Source organism: Trachypithecus francoisi, unplaced genomic scaffold (genome assembly GCF_009764315.1).
Source record: "Trachypithecus francoisi isolate TF-2019V2 unplaced genomic scaffold, Tfra_2.0 Lachesis_group14, whole genome shotgun sequence".
Lineage (NCBI taxonomy): Eukaryota > Metazoa > Chordata > Mammalia > Primates > Cercopithecidae > Trachypithecus > Trachypithecus francoisi.
In genome coordinates this window covers 51,745,333-51,759,382 of record NW_022681459.1, presented here as the reverse complement: position 1 = coordinate 51,759,382, position 14,050 = coordinate 51,745,333, and the positions used below count along the sequence as shown (strand labels likewise).

At 65.3% G+C, this 14,050-nt stretch overlaps 1 protein-coding gene across 6 annotated transcripts in view; it reads right to left on the bottom strand.

Moving 5' to 3' along the window:
• Window positions 1-465: 465 nt before the first annotated feature.
• Window positions 466-14,050, bottom strand: part of PLXNB2 (plexin B2) — a 33,088-nt gene continuing 19,503 nt past the window's right edge. For 5 of the 6 annotated variants that reach the window (XM_033233472.1, XM_033233471.1, XM_033233475.1 and 2 more), the window contains 32 exons: window positions 13,776-13,876; window positions 13,494-13,620; window positions 12,937-13,090; window positions 11,630-11,744; window positions 11,448-11,556; window positions 11,237-11,338; window positions 10,539-10,631; window positions 10,098-10,179; window positions 9,794-9,951; window positions 9,563-9,711; window positions 9,297-9,405; window positions 9,021-9,157; window positions 8,687-8,857; window positions 8,156-8,285; window positions 7,826-8,053; window positions 7,538-7,714; window positions 7,333-7,472; window positions 7,063-7,163; window positions 6,704-6,933; window positions 6,449-6,630; window positions 5,973-6,039; window positions 5,602-5,748; window positions 4,828-4,984; window positions 4,571-4,671; window positions 4,410-4,494; window positions 4,092-4,246; window positions 3,454-3,614; window positions 3,195-3,342; window positions 2,437-2,501; window positions 2,226-2,301; window positions 1,395-1,469; window positions 472-1,319 (listed from right to left, as the gene is read on the bottom strand). In XM_033233472.1, coding sequence (XP_033089363.1) covers window positions 1,215-1,319; window positions 1,395-1,469; window positions 2,226-2,301; window positions 2,437-2,501; window positions 3,195-3,342; window positions 3,454-3,614; window positions 4,092-4,246; window positions 4,410-4,494; window positions 4,571-4,671; window positions 4,828-4,984; window positions 5,602-5,748; window positions 5,973-6,039; window positions 6,449-6,630; window positions 6,704-6,933; window positions 7,063-7,163; window positions 7,333-7,472; window positions 7,538-7,714; window positions 7,826-8,053; window positions 8,156-8,285; window positions 8,687-8,857; window positions 9,021-9,157; window positions 9,297-9,405; window positions 9,563-9,711; window positions 9,794-9,951; window positions 10,098-10,179; window positions 10,539-10,631; window positions 11,237-11,338; window positions 11,448-11,556; window positions 11,630-11,744; window positions 12,937-13,090; window positions 13,494-13,620; window positions 13,776-13,876 — 4,137 coding nt within the window. In that variant the 3' untranslated portion in view covers window positions 472-1,214. Of the gene's footprint in view, window positions 1,320-1,394; window positions 1,470-2,225; window positions 2,302-2,436; window positions 2,502-3,194; window positions 3,343-3,453; window positions 3,615-4,091; window positions 4,247-4,409; window positions 4,495-4,570; window positions 4,672-4,827; window positions 4,985-5,601; window positions 5,749-5,972; window positions 6,040-6,448; window positions 6,631-6,703; window positions 6,934-7,062; window positions 7,164-7,332; window positions 7,473-7,537; window positions 7,715-7,825; window positions 8,054-8,155; window positions 8,286-8,686; window positions 8,858-9,020; window positions 9,158-9,296; window positions 9,406-9,562; window positions 9,712-9,793; window positions 9,952-10,097; window positions 10,180-10,538; window positions 10,632-11,236; window positions 11,339-11,447; window positions 11,557-11,629; window positions 11,745-12,936; window positions 13,091-13,493; window positions 13,621-13,775; window positions 13,877-14,050 lie in introns of all 6 variants that reach the window. The other variant, XM_033233470.1, reaches the window with a different exon arrangement.

The following is a 14,050-nucleotide window of genomic DNA, read 5'->3' as shown; positions in this document are numbered from 1 at the left end:
AAATACAAAATTAGCCGGGCGTGGTGGCACATGCCTATAATCCCAGCTACTAGGGAGGCTGAGGCAGGAGAATCGCTTGACCCTGGGAGGCGGAGGTAGCGGTGAGCCGAGATTGTGCCATTGCACTCCAGCCTGGGCAAAAAGAGTGAAACTCCATCTCAAAAACAAAAAACAAAAAACAACAACAAAAAAGAATGTGTTGCATGAAAGAAGCAGGAGGCCATGGAAGCCACCAGATGGCACCAGAAGCAGTCCCACCTTCCAGCACCCCCCACCTCCCCCAAGCATCCCTATTAGCCCCCTCCACCTCCCCCTAGCACCTCTCCCAGCCCCCTTCACCTCACACGAGCACCCTTCCAGCCCCCTCCACCTCACCGCAGCTCCCCTCCCAGCAGGGCCCACAGAGCCCAGGGAAGGGGTGGTGAACAGGGGCACCGCAGCCCCAGTAGGAACTCAGCCAACCCACAGAGTGAAAAAGACGGCTGTATTTGATTTACAATGAACAAGATTTACAAAAAGGGGTAGGGTGGTCTTGGTGGAACTGCTCCCAGTCCCACTGGACTGGGTGGGGCTCTAGGGCAGCCTGTCTGACAGACCAGGACCCCAGGATGTCTGGGCCCCGACGTAGGACTTGACCTACGACTCACTTGACCTTTGACGAGGGGCCCAGCAGCCGTGAGTCCACCCAGAGTGCCGGCACCCTTGGGAGGCCGGTGAGGTCAGGAAGGCATCGTACCGCTTTTTCTCCTCCTCCCATCCCGAGGGGGACAGACAGACACAGGATCTGGGAGCTTGCCCTGGGGGCCACAGGCCCTCAGATCCCCAGGGGCCCAACCCAGGGGCATGGAGGCGGCTGCTGGTGCGTGGGCGGAGGCGGAGGCCAGCTGCCCCCAGCATGGCAGCGTAAGGCACATTTTCAAATCACTCGAGACTCGACAGTGAACACCCAATGCTGGTTCTGCCGCCGGAGGGAGCTGGAGCTGGGGCTGGGGCTGGGGCTGGTGCTGGTGCTGATGCAGCGCCCGGGCGGTATTGCTCAGAGGAAGATGCTACAGTCTAGACGTTGGGTGGGTTCCTGCTGCACCCACTCCCGCATGGGGCGTGTTCTCCGGGGGAGGGTGGGGGCCTCAGCCACAGCCACTTGGCCTCCTCCCCCAAGGGGCTCTCAGGTACCTTGGGTACCTACACCCCAAGGCAGCGCTGGAGATTGGAGGTCAGAGGTCAGTGACCTTGTTCTCCAGTGCAGCCGCAATCTGCTGCAGGCGGAAGGCCAGCTGCATCTTCTGGGCGGCAGGGTCCTCCTCCAAGGCATTGATGATCTGAGGGAGAGTCCCATCAGAGCACATTGGGGGATCGCCCGGCACCCCCCCCCGCCCCCGGGGGCCTGACCCTACCTCGTCATAGTACTTCTGTGTGTATTGGTAGAGCTGGTGTAGTGCCACGAGGGTGTTTAGAGAGTCCGTGTGCGCCTGCGGGGTGACGGGACAGTCAGGGCAGAAAAGGGGCTGTGGGAGCCCCAGAGCTGGCAGGGGTAGTGCAGGACGCCCGGGACAAGAGGCCTCCCCGGGGCAGCAGCTGGGGCCTTGGGCACAGGCGGCACTTAGGGTCCCCCATGTGGCGTGGCCTCAGACACCCACGCAGGCAGAGTCCTGCACACACAACCATCTCAGTGTCTTCCTGTGTGACGCACAGCTGTGGATGGACCCACAGGGAGAGGCACTGTAGGCACGGCCATGGGTGAAGCCACAGGGGGGGGCGCTGTGGGCAGAGCCGTGGGTAAAGCCACAGGGAGGGGGCACTGTGGGCAGGGCCATGGGTGGAGCCACAGGGAGGGGGCACTGTGGGCAGGGCCGTGGGTGGAGCCACAGTGAGCTGGCACTGTGGGTAGGGCCGTGGGTGGAGCCACAGGGAGGGGGCGCTGTGGGCATGGCCATGGGTGGAGCCACAGGGAGGGGGCGCTGTGGGCATGGCCGTGGGTGGAGCCACAGGGAGGGGGTGCTGTGGGCATGGCCTGGCTTCAAATAGCTCACACTCCCCACACACAGCTGTGGCCACACAGCACGCTCAATTCACATGGCTGGGCCCATCTCGAGGTCCCACCCCACCCTCTCTCCCCCTCAACACCATTTAACCCCTGCCCTGCAGCTCAGGGCCAGGCTCAGCACAGGGTAGTAGCAGCCAGAAGCAGGGGAGGGCCATGGGTGCGTCCCTGGTGGCCTCCTTACCCGGGAAATCTCTGCCAGGTGTGTGTTCATGTCCTGGTCGCTGACCTGCACCATCTGCCGGATGCCCTTGTAGTAACTGCAGGGGTGGGAGCATCACAGTGTGGGCAGCGGGGGACACAAAGGGGGTGGTGGGAGAAACCAAGGCCTGAACCTCCCCACGGGGGTCCAGGGTGGGCATGGGGGCCTGGCCTGGAGGGCGGGCAGCACTTACTCCTCCACCATCTTCTTGTAGGTGGAGATCTCCTTGGCATACAGCAGCTTGTTGCTGGGAGAGTCCTGTCGGGGAGAAAACCCAGTGACGCCTGGCCAAGGGGCCCAGGCTGGGGCCGCTCAGAGTCCCCCTGGGTAGCCTCCCCTGCCCTGAACTGACACTTTCATCAAGAAAACTATGGGCCGGGCACAGTGGCTCATGCCTGTAATCCTAGCACTTTGGGAGGCTGAGGCGGCCGGATCACCTGAGGTCAGGGGTTCAAGACCAGCCTGCCCAACATGGTGAAACCCCGTCTCCACTAAAAATACAAAAATTAGCCGGGCGTGGTGGCAGGCACCCGTAATCCTAGCTACTTGGGAGGCTGCAGCAGGAGAATTGCTTGAACCCAGGAGGTGGAGGTTGCAGTGAGCCAAGATCACACCACTGCACTCCAGCCTAGGCAACAGAGCAAAACTCTGTTTCAAAATAAAAAACAAACAAAAACAACTACTTATTTTGAGATCTGTAGTAAAACTCGTTTCTCTGCTTGTGTACTATGGTGAGAGGGCAAGTGGTCTTGGGATCTCCCAGGCTCTGCTGGGCACCTGTGCCCCCAGCCTCGGCCACGTGCCATCCCCTCATCAAGGGCTCCAGCCCAAGATGTGCAAATCCACACCCCAGACAAGCTCCCAGCTCACAGGATGCTCCTGGGGCAGACCCAGGCCTCCCTGCCCCGACCTGTCCCCACCCTGTCCCCACCCCGTCCCCACCCCACTCACGCGGCTCAGCTTATGCTCCGTGCGCGTGCAAGCATCCATGAAGGTCTGGGCGATGACTGACAGCGAGGCGTCCACCACCTCGTGGACGTGCACGTCGAAGATGAAGTGGGGGTTCTTGAGGATGTTCACCCAGAACCGGAGCGGTAAGCTGAGGCAGAGCAGCGGGAATGAGAGCGGGGCTGGGCCTGGGGGGGTACGGAGCCTCCCAAGAGTGAGAAGTGGAGCCGGGCTCAGCTGTGGGGTGGGTGCGGAGCCTCACCTGTTCGTCTTCCAGATGTGGATGGTGTCCTCATCCTGGATGTTGTGCTTCTCCGCCTGCTCGTCCAGGAAGTCGAAGAAGTACTTGACTGCGGGTGGCACCGCGTGCCCGGGTGCCAGCACGCTCTGGAAGAAGTTGTCCACAAACTGCTGCAGTGTGCCCTGTGGGGGGGAGGGTCTCAGCGTGGCGCCGTGGGCCCGGCCCCTGGGGGGAGGGTCTCAGCGTGGCGCCGTGGGCCCGGCCCCTGGGGGGAGGGTCTCAGCGTGGCGCCGTGGGCCCGGCCCCTGGGGGGAGGGTCTCAGCGTGGCGCCGAGGGCCCGGCCCCTGGGGGGAGGGTCTCAGCGTGGCGCCGTGGGCCCGGCCCCTGGGGGGAGGGTCTCAGCGTGGCGCCGTGGGCCCGGCCCCTGGGGGGAGGGTCTCAGCGTGGTGCCGTGGGCGCGGCCCCTGGGGGGAGGGTCTCAGCGTGGTGCCGTGGGCGCGGCCCCTGGGGGGAGGGTCTCAGCGTGGTGCCGTGGGCCCGGCTCCTGGGGGGGGAGGGTCTCAGCGTGGTGCCGTAGGTGCGGCCCCTGGGGGGAGGGTGTCAGCGTGGCGCCGTGGTCACAGCTCCTGGTGCCAACCCACACACCCACGGGACCCACCTTGACCGAGAGCAGCCGTGTCAGGTAGATCTCAGTGATAGCCTTGGTCCGCTCCTTCTCCTTCACACTGCCTCGCTTGGACTTGCCCTCATCTACCTCGTCAGTCGGCCGCACCAGGTGCCACACCCGGTTCTCCTCCTCCAGGAGGGCATGGCCTGTGGGGAGCAGGCACTGAGGGACCCCCCACCCAGGTCTGGGGCATGAGTCCCACGGGGAGCAGTGGTGGCGGGGTGGGTGGGGGTACATGTCTCCAGGGCGGACGTGGTCCCCGCTGACCACCCGGGGCTGGAAGGAAATGGGCAAGAGGGAGGGACTCACGCTCCCCAGGCAGGTCCTGCTGGCTGTCCTCTGGCTGCTGGGAGACCCCCACCTTGGAAAGGATGAGGGTGGCTCCGTCCCGGACCTGGGGAACACGGTGGTGAGAGTGGGCTGTGCCCCCAGGGTGCCCAGTTCTCGCCCGCCCCGGCCCAGACGCTCACGTTGTAGTGCATGAGGGTGTTGACACGCTTCCACCGGCCCTCCCTCTGTGACGTCAGGTCCAGGTCCGACAGGATCTGGGCTGTGGAGCCCGGACGCCACTCTGGGAAGAGACAGCCCAGCTTGGGCCCTGGCCACTGAGGTTCCTCCCACTGCCCACCACTCCCACATGAGAAAGCTGGCCAGGCAGGATCCTGCCCCAGGACACGGGCCAGGCACATGGGCGCCTGTGTGCAGATGGGCAGGGGCGGGCACTCACCCAGGACCACGCTATCTGGCCTGGGCCAGCAGGAGCAGGGCTGCCCGCGGTACACCTGGTCAATGATCTTCTCCTTGACCTGGGAGATGGTGTCACAGTTGAGGACCTTCACCGGGATGGCATCAACTCCCTCGTCCTGCACGATCACGCTCACCGTCTGCCGAGACATCCGGGATGAAGTCCGACGGGGAGGCCCTGCTCTCACCTGCACCACGTAGGAACCACTATCCGCCCCACCAGCTTTGCCCACCACAGCGGCACCCTCGGACAGCAGGCCTCCGCCGGCAGGCTCCGAGCCCCCGAGGCTTCCCAGATGACCACACTCTGCCCTTCCCCTGCCTGCTCTGGCTCAGCAGAACAGAAAGATGGGGGACAGCTCAGAACCGCTCACTCAGGCTGACATACAAGCTCACGGAAGCACATGCACAGACATGGAATACACGTCTCACGCATGCACAGGCTCCTGCCACACCCACCGGTCACGTGTGTACGGAACCCTGGACACACCTGGTGTGCCAGGCCCCTCGTATGGCCTCCAGGAGGTGGGGGTGCCCAGGAAGAGCTGACGGAGGGCCGCACACTTAGAGCCTCCAGAGCCCACAGCCACCAGCACCCAGGCCCCTCCCTGAGCCGGAGGAAGAGCAGGCTGTAACTCGAATCCACAGAGGAGGTGGACGGCCTCTAGTCTGTGGGTCCCGTCTGTGGCCAGGGGATGCCCAAGCTCCTTAGCCCAGATCCGAGGCGCCCATGGCGGCCCCCACCCCAGGAGCTCACCAGGGGCGCATACTCCACATCGTCCCCCAGCAGCCCCGTGTCATTGAGAGTGTACTTGGCCTTCTTCTGTACCGCATCCACCGGGCCCTTTTCCACCTGATGTTTGATGGCCTTGAAGAGCTTGTACAGGGGCTCGCCGGCACTGTCCTGGAGTAACACGGAGAGGCTGGGAGGTCAGGGGACTTGGGGCCTGGAAGGGCCCCCGGAGCCCTGGCCAGAGGCATGGACAGGGTTGACCATGTCAGGGGCAGGAAGCAAACCTGTCCAGGCAGGCCCCACCTCAAGGTGCTGTACAGATAGGGGGGACACTGGAGGAACGGCAGCAGTCTGCCTCGCCCCTCAACCCCCAGCCAGGCTGCACTGTAACCCACCTTGAGATACTGGTACAAGCAGATGGACATCCAGTTGGACAGCATCCTCTCCACCACAGTCTCAGACCTGGGGGTGCAGGGAGGCCTTGTAGCAAGAGACCCCGTAGTATTTCTGAGGCCAGACTGACTCCTCCAAGCACCCGGCCACCCTTGCACCAGCGTCGCCCGTCCAGGCCTGGGTGTGGCCTGCAGTGAGGACTGCCTGGTGGCAGCACCAGCCCTTATGGGAAGTCTGCCACCTTCCTCCTGTTCTGCAGAGGGCTTACACTGTGACCAGCTGAAACCGCTGGACAGGAAGGGCTAGAGTCTGCCTTTGTGTTTGCTGCCAGGGACATCACCGCTAGGCTGCCCCCCACCACCACTGCTGGCTGGAACCTGCCAGCTTCTGGGTGCCCAACAGGCCTCTGTGCCACCCGCCACCAGCCCCCAGAGCCCCTGTGGTTGTCCCGCCTGTGGGAGGTCCCGCCCATGTGCACCTGCGCAGCATCAGCTTGGGGTTCTTGGCCACCACATACTGCTCCAGGAGCTCCAGGAAGAGCGTGCGCATTATGTCTGTGTAGTACTCCAGCTTCCCATGCAGCGCCACCGTCAAGAGGGACGCGAAGTAGACCTTGGCGCGGGCCGAGAACTCCCGCTGGTTCTCCAGGGTGTGGATGAACTGTGGGGGCCGGCGGTCAGAGCCTGCCCAGCGCCGCCTGTGCGCCCTCCCACCCGCCAGCCACCCGGCTCACGTTGATGAGGAAGGACTTGCTGTTCAGCAGGTTGGAGAACTGGTAGAGGGCCTGCTCCACCACCGGCCGCCGCGGCTCGGGGATGTCCAGCTTGCCAGTGATCATCACGTCCTTGTCACCGTCCTTGGAGGGCAGGAAGAAGACGCGGTCGGTGTAGGTCTTGTAGTCCAGCACGGGGATGCCAGCCTCGTGCACGTCGTTGGTCTGGTCCTCCATCTCGATCATCAGGTCTAGGGGGAGGCTGGCGTGAGACGTCCCTGGCCATCTGGGGCCCTGATCCCCACACCACACACAGCATTCCCGCCGCAGGAGGCGCCCAAGCACCAGCCCCCGAGTGGCCGCCCCCGAGCGGTCCCTACCCGTGAATTCCTTCTTGCAGCGGTCCCGCACACTCTCCTCCAAGCCCTCCAGCTGGGACTTGATCTTCTCATACTCTCGTTCGGCCTGCTGGCTCTTCCTCCTGCGGGGCACAGGGAGGCTCCTGGGTCCTGCCGGGCCGACTGCTCAGCTGCCCGGATGAGGAGGTGGATCTACACGCCTGCCTGTGCAGGGCGGCGGGTGAGGCCAGAGGGGCCGAGGCGGGAGGGCCGAGGGCTGGGGGTGTTGGCACAGCCGCGGGGCGGGCTCACCAGTAGCAGTAGACAGACACCGCGATGACAACCACCATGGGCACGATGACCAGCGGCAAGATGAGGCTGAGGGGCACATCGCTCACCCGTGTGTCGTACTCCACGCGGCCCAGCACCCACTCGCGAGAGCCGAACTTCACCTGTGTGCGGGCCAGGTTCAGCGCGGTCCCGTGGGGGCACCTCCCGCCCGCCCCCGGGCACGCACAATGAACTCAGGCAGGTTGTGTGTGGTGTCTCGTTTCTGCCGCCGCTTGGGCGGGGGCTGCACCTCCGGGGGCTCGCAGTACAGGTCGGTCTCCGTCAGCGTCTTCATGGTGCAGCGCTCGGCACCCACAAAGGCCTCGGCCTCCTGCAGCGTCATCGCCTTGTTCAGATTGGTGCCCTGGGGAGGGGGCAGCGACCAGGGTGAGCAGGAGGGAACTAGGGATGCGTGGACCAGCTCTGAGCCCAGACCCAAGCGGGACCCAGAGCCCCGGGGCTGCACCATCCTCACCCGGGCGTGGATGAGCTTGTTGACCTGCTTCTTGACACCACCTGTGAAGTTCTCAAAGGTGGGGTCAGGCACGTACTCGAAGGCCCCGGCCTCCGTCCTGAGCAGGGCACGGTGCCCATCCATCTCAATCAGCACCGTGAGGTTGTAGGCCTCTGGCTCCTCGGGGACAGCGGGGGACAGGAAGACAACCTTGGTGTCGTTGTGTAACACGTAGTCCATGCCCACCACCTGCAGGCAAGTCCCAGCCGTCAGCCCCCGGGTGAAGACCCCACCCTTCCTGGGCACAATCCCACTGGCCGGTGACAGAGCTGAGCCCACACCAGGACTGACCGTCACAGGCTGCAGGGATTCAGCCTCCCGCGGCGGCTGCCAGGACTGCAGGGGCTCCGCGATGACCACCATTGCAAACCTCTGGATCAGGCTGAAGCCCTGGCCCGTGACGTTGATGCTGCGGCCACCACTGGGGAGGGCAGTGCCACGGTGGGCTCGGCTGGCAAGGGTGGTCCCCGCAGGCTCCGCCCTCCCGTCCCCACCCACCCTGGCTCTGCTCACACAGGGCTTCCAGGTGCATGTGTGGGTCTGGGTGGGTAAAGGGGCAACACAGTGGGCCGTGCTGAGCGCGGGACTGTGCCACCGTGGGCGGGGGGCACGCGGCGCCTGGTGAGCATGGAGCCCGGTGGTGTGCCTGTCTGGGTTTCTAGGAGGAAGTGGATCTGGGGTGCAGTGGGGTTTTCCAGAGGCTTCCTCCCGCTGCACAGACCAGCCCCACCACATTCCTTTCAGCGCAGTCAGCCAAGGGCACTGAGGAGGCAGCTAGGTGTGGGCGGCAGAGTGGGGTGGGGCGGCGGGCACCAGCCTCACCTGGCAAAGCTTCGCAGTGGCTCGAAGGCTCGCAGTACGGGGTTTTCACGGTAGGTGAAGAAGATTTCGGGGCTGGGCACCGAGGTGCCCCCATAGGAAACCTCCAGGGGCATCTGGCCCCGGGTCGCCTGGGGGCCTGTGACACACTGGAGCTGCGCCCCAAATTTCGTCCTGGGGAGGGAGGGTGCTAGTTGGCATTAGCCCCTCCCCCAGGACCCCCCCAGCCCGACCAGGCCCCGCAGTCCCCTCAGCGCCACTCAGGTGTCAGTAAGTGCCCCCCTCCATACCCAGGGCCAGGGCCAACCAGAATCAGCAGCTTGGCGGTGACACCCACACTTTACACGGGATGCCGTTGAGGGTCACCCGCACGTCCTCCTGGGAGCCCGTGTCCAGGTAGGTGCCATGGATGGTCAGTGTGGTGCCACCTGCCTGCGGTCCCTGCTGCGGCTCCACACTGAGAGGCTGGGGCTGCTGAAAGAGCCGCAGGGGTCTCAGGTGAGGACAGGGCACAGAACGCCCTTAGCCCTGGGCTGGATGGTAACTGTCGTGGGAAGGTGGCGGGCAGAGCCCTCCTCCCGGGTTCGGCAGGTTCCCGAGGCCAGGTGCTTACTTGGAAGGTGAACTGGACGTTGGGAGGCGAATGGCCGAGTTTCCCAAAGACGTCCACCTCGACACCCCCAGTGAAAGGCGCCTCTGCAGCCTCAATCACACACACGATCCTGGCGGACGACAGGCAGGGTGGCCCAGGCCCTCCCCGACCCACCCCCTACCCTGACACCCTCACCCCCCCCAGCCTCTCCACCCACCCCGTCACCTGGAACCCCAGCGTGGGTACTGACACGGCTGACAGGGCCCAGGCCAGGGCCGTCCACTCACCGGGTTGACACGGAGTAACGTTCCGGCTGAAAGGCGCAGTTCCGGCCAGCCACGGAGATCCTCTGGATGTCCTCTGCTTGGACACCCAAATTGGACCCCAGGATGGTGATGCGGATGCCACCACCGAGGGGCCCTGTCTCAGGCTGGATCTGAAACCGCAGAGCCGGGTGAGCAGGGAAGGGCTCAGGCCAGGGGTGTGGGAGGGTGTGGGCCAGGCTTCGAAGGGCTCACCCTGGTGATGACGGGCGGCGGGCACTCGGAGGTGGCGTTGCACAGGGCCTCATACACGCACCTGCTCTGGCCCCCGCACCACGCACACCTGTAGTCAGGGTTAGCGGCCCGGCACAGGCTGCAGTCGCTGCGGCCAAAGGAGCAGTTGTAGAGGGTCACTGCGGGGAGAGCTGCCGTCAGCGGTCACCCCGTGCCTGCCCGGCCCCCACCTGCTCCCCACTGTGCCCACCTGTCCCCCCACCCACCCCCTTGTGCCCACTCGTCCCCCCGCCCGCCCCCCACTGCACTCGCCCGTGGCCCCCACCATGGAGCTTGCTGTCGATATTCTTGCCGTAAGACTTGACGTAGAGATGCAGAGGCAGCGTCTCGTTGGCATCATGGGACAGCTGGGGAACATGCAGGGGCACACTGCACTTCCTGCCCCCACAGAGGGGCGCAGGTCGGGGGTCACGAGGGCAACCACCCTGTGGCCACCGGGTCCCTTCGCAGCCAAAGGCAGCAGGAGAGGCCTTAAGGTGTCGGAACTTGGGGAACCCCATGGACACTGCTCTGCGCCACTCTGTCCCCAGGGAGGCAGAGGGCAGAGGGGGCTTCTCCAGCAGCGTAGGGCACGGCAAGCCCCTGGCTGGGCTCTGGTCCCGGGGGTCTCCCTGCTGCCCCTCCCCTCACAGTCCTGGAGGTAGCCCGCCACCCCACCCTGGACCCTAGGGTCCAGCAACTGAGCCGGCCTGCCCTGGAGCCGTACCTTTGGGGTCCGAAAAACGAAGGTCCCGGATTCCTGCATGCTCACCGGCTCCATGAACTTGAGCAAGTCACTGCCCACGTGCAGGGAAGAACCCTGCAGACCAACCCGTCAGGACCCTGGATAGGCGGCTCTGGCACCCTGGCCCTCCTCCCAGAACCCCGCAGTCCCTCCTCAGCGCCTACAGTGTGAGCCCTCTCCTCACCCCACACGTGCCTGTCCCTCAGACTCTCCCACGCCAGCTGACCCCTCGGCCACTCCGAAGTCCGAACACCTGTGTCTGCAGAAGCCTCTGAACGTCCTGTGTAGGTGTCCCCTGGTCACCTCCACCACTCATCCACCTGAGGGCATCGCCTGGCCCACCCGGCATCGTGGCCCCCACAGCTCCCTCCTCGGGAGGGGCACGCCTGCCTCCTCCACCGCCTCTGCTCAGTCCCATCCAAAGGCCCCCGCATGCTCCCTCCTGGCCTCTGTCCCCGATATATCCTATGCCCTCTATCTCATGTGGGGGTCCCGAGTTGGGGAGCACGGGTGGCGCTCAGGCTCCCACACACCCATCAGCACCGGCCTGCCGCAGCCTCCCTCCGCATCTTAGCCTGTCACCGCCCGGCACCCCTCCCTCTGCACCTTAGCCTGTCGCCGACCAGCACCCCTCCCTCTGCACCTTAGCCTGTCGCAAACCAGCACCCCTCCCTCCACACCTTCACAGTGTCCAGGTTCTTGCCCTGGAAGGTCACATCCGTCTCGTGGTTCATGGGGATCACCAGGGGGCTGGGTTCCAGGAACTGGGGACAGCTGTCCTCCTGGGAGAGCAAGGCTGGTCAGGTGCTGCCTGGGCACAGCAGAGCAGCCGTGCCCTGAACAGTCCCCCGAGGCCCTGAGGCCCCTCACCATGTCCCCGAGGCCCCTCACCATGTGGGCACGGATGATGCCGTCCTCGGGGTTGGGTGAGGCCTCCCGGCACTCATGGTAGCGCAGGTCCCACTGGCAGGTCCAGCGGTTGCTCACGCAGGAGATGCACCTGTGTCCAGAGAGGGTCGTAAGCAGGGCTGGGTGGGCGGGTGGGGCGGGGTTGACGGGCATGAGACACTCACGGCAGGTTCTCCTCCAGGCTCATGGCCTGGCGGCAGTCGTAGAAGGGGTACTCGTAGGAAGTGAGGAAGATATTGTCTCGTCTGAGGAGGAGCTGGATCGTCACGGCCACGTGGTCTGCAGACAACAGAGGGGACGGCATCAAGGTGGCGGCCACAGGGCCGAGGGCCAGGCTGAGCCTCCCCCGGGGCTGACTCCTGGGGCCGAGGTGGAGACGCCTGGTCTTCAGGTGGTGCCTGCCAGGACGCCCGTTCACGCTGGGCTGGGCCTGCCACCTGCTATCAGATCTCGGTTCGGGTGTCGGGCCCAGCGCGGGGCTTGCCTTCCTCCCCAGGGCCGGGTTGGTTTCATACCCTCTGTTCCCGCAGGCAGTGAGGGCAGCGGCTCCTTGGAGTCTGGGTAGGACCTGCCAGGTCCCTGCCCACGTCACTGCGTGGCCCCACTGCCCCCAAAACTCGGGATATGGGCGTGACGCCTGCCCTGGCCCACATGAGGCCCTGCAGCCTCTGGGAACCGCCCTGCTCTCTCAGGCTGGGCTGGATACGGCAGGGAGGGGTGAGGGGCATCTGCCCAGACGACGGGGCCTGGCACCTGGCACCCAGATGCTGTTCTGGACGTGATGAGGGAGCAGGCTGAAGACAAGTCACCCTCACTACAGGCCTGGGTGGGCGTGGCTGCGGACAGCCCTGGCGGCCCTGCAGCCTCTGGGAACAGCCCCCACTGTCTCAGGCTGGACAGGGCACCCGGATGCTGCTCTGGACGTGATGAGAGAACAGGCTGAAGACAAGTCACCCTTGCCTCAAGCCTGGGGGGCGTAGCTGCGGACAGCCCTGGGGGCCCTGCAGCCTCTTGGAACAGCCCTCACTGTCTCAGGCTGGACAGGGCACCCGGATGCTGCTCTGGACGTGATGAGAGAACAGGCTGAAGACAAGTCACCCTTGCTTCAGGCCTGGGGGGCGTAGCTGCGGACAGCCCTGGGGGCCCTGCAGCCTCTGGGAACAGCCCCCACTGTCTCAGGCTGGACAGGGCACCCGGATGCTGCTCTGGACGTGATGAGAGAACAGGCTGAAGACAAGTCACCTTTGTTACGGGCCTGGGGGCGTGGCTGCGGACAGCCCAGGAGGCCAGAACCTCCCCCACCAGGCACAGCAACCCCACCACAGGCTTCATTCAGGCTGGGCCCCCGGAGTGGCCGCAGAGCGTGCCTGTGCCCAGCTTGCACCCAGGGGCCAGCAGAGGCGAAAGCCCACGTGCACAGGGCCCCGTGTGACTGAGAAGAGCCACCTGGGGGCTTGGGAAGGGGCCTCACCCTGGCCTGGCGGCGTGATGGGGATGCTGCTTGGGGAGTTGCAGATGACGGTGCCGCCCTCCACACGGGCGGGGTGTGGCGGCGACTCCCCAAAGAGACACAGCAACTCGTCCTCCTTGCTCAGGGCGGGGAGGGGGCTGACGGTCAGCTGCACCTGAGGGAGGGGCCCTGCAGCTCACACCGGGAACCCCAAGTCCTGTCTGCCCACCTGCCCGTCACTCGACCTCGCTGCGTGTGTGGGCGCACGTCCCAGAGGAGCCTCCAGAACCTGACTTCACATCTTCCAACACAGGCCCCTCTGTGGTCACCCCAGCAACTCCTGGGACAAGGCCTGGGTCTACCCTGGATAGGGACAAGCCCCACCCCTACCCACCCAGGTCACAGGGATCCAGGGGGCCAATGGAGGGCAGGCTCTATCACGAAGGCTCAGTGCCCGGAGCCCAGGCGGGGCAGATGTGGGGCCATCCCCTGCCTGTCCCAACAGCTCCTAGCCTGGGGGAGCCCCCACCTGGTCGAGCCTGGGTCCGAGGACCCCCCACCCCAGCCCCACCACGCACCTCCCCCTGGGCCCGCCGGCTCATGTTCTGCGGCTGGGCGCTGGTGATGGCCACGCAAGACTTGCTCCGGCTCCACAGCCAGTGGCTGGCCTCCTCGGCCCGTGGACACTCGGCCTTCCGGGTGCATCTGTAGGCGCAGGGGGCGGCCTCAGCACTGGGACTCCCTCAGCCCAGGGTGCGGTCTTGTTCTCCCAGGACAGTGCAGTGTGTCCCCCGACCCAAGCCATGACCTACCCGGATCCCAGAGGCAGGCCGTGTCCCCGATCCCCCCCAGGCACTCACCGTCCCTCGACAACGCACCAACCGCAGTAGGGGTCCTGCGAGTCGCGGCACTGGGTGCAGGTCGGGTAGCTCAGGCACTCCTGCACTGGCAACCGGAACACCTGGGGCAGCGGGGCCGAGAGTGGGACCATAGCAGAGGCCACATGGGCCTTCCGCAGACCCCGGATGTCCCCAGACCGCCAGCTTGACCCAACTTTGTCCCGGGGCCTCGAAAGCCTCAGACACCTCAGGCTTGTTGTTAAACAGTTCTGGCTCTGTGTGGCCATGGCCTGCTG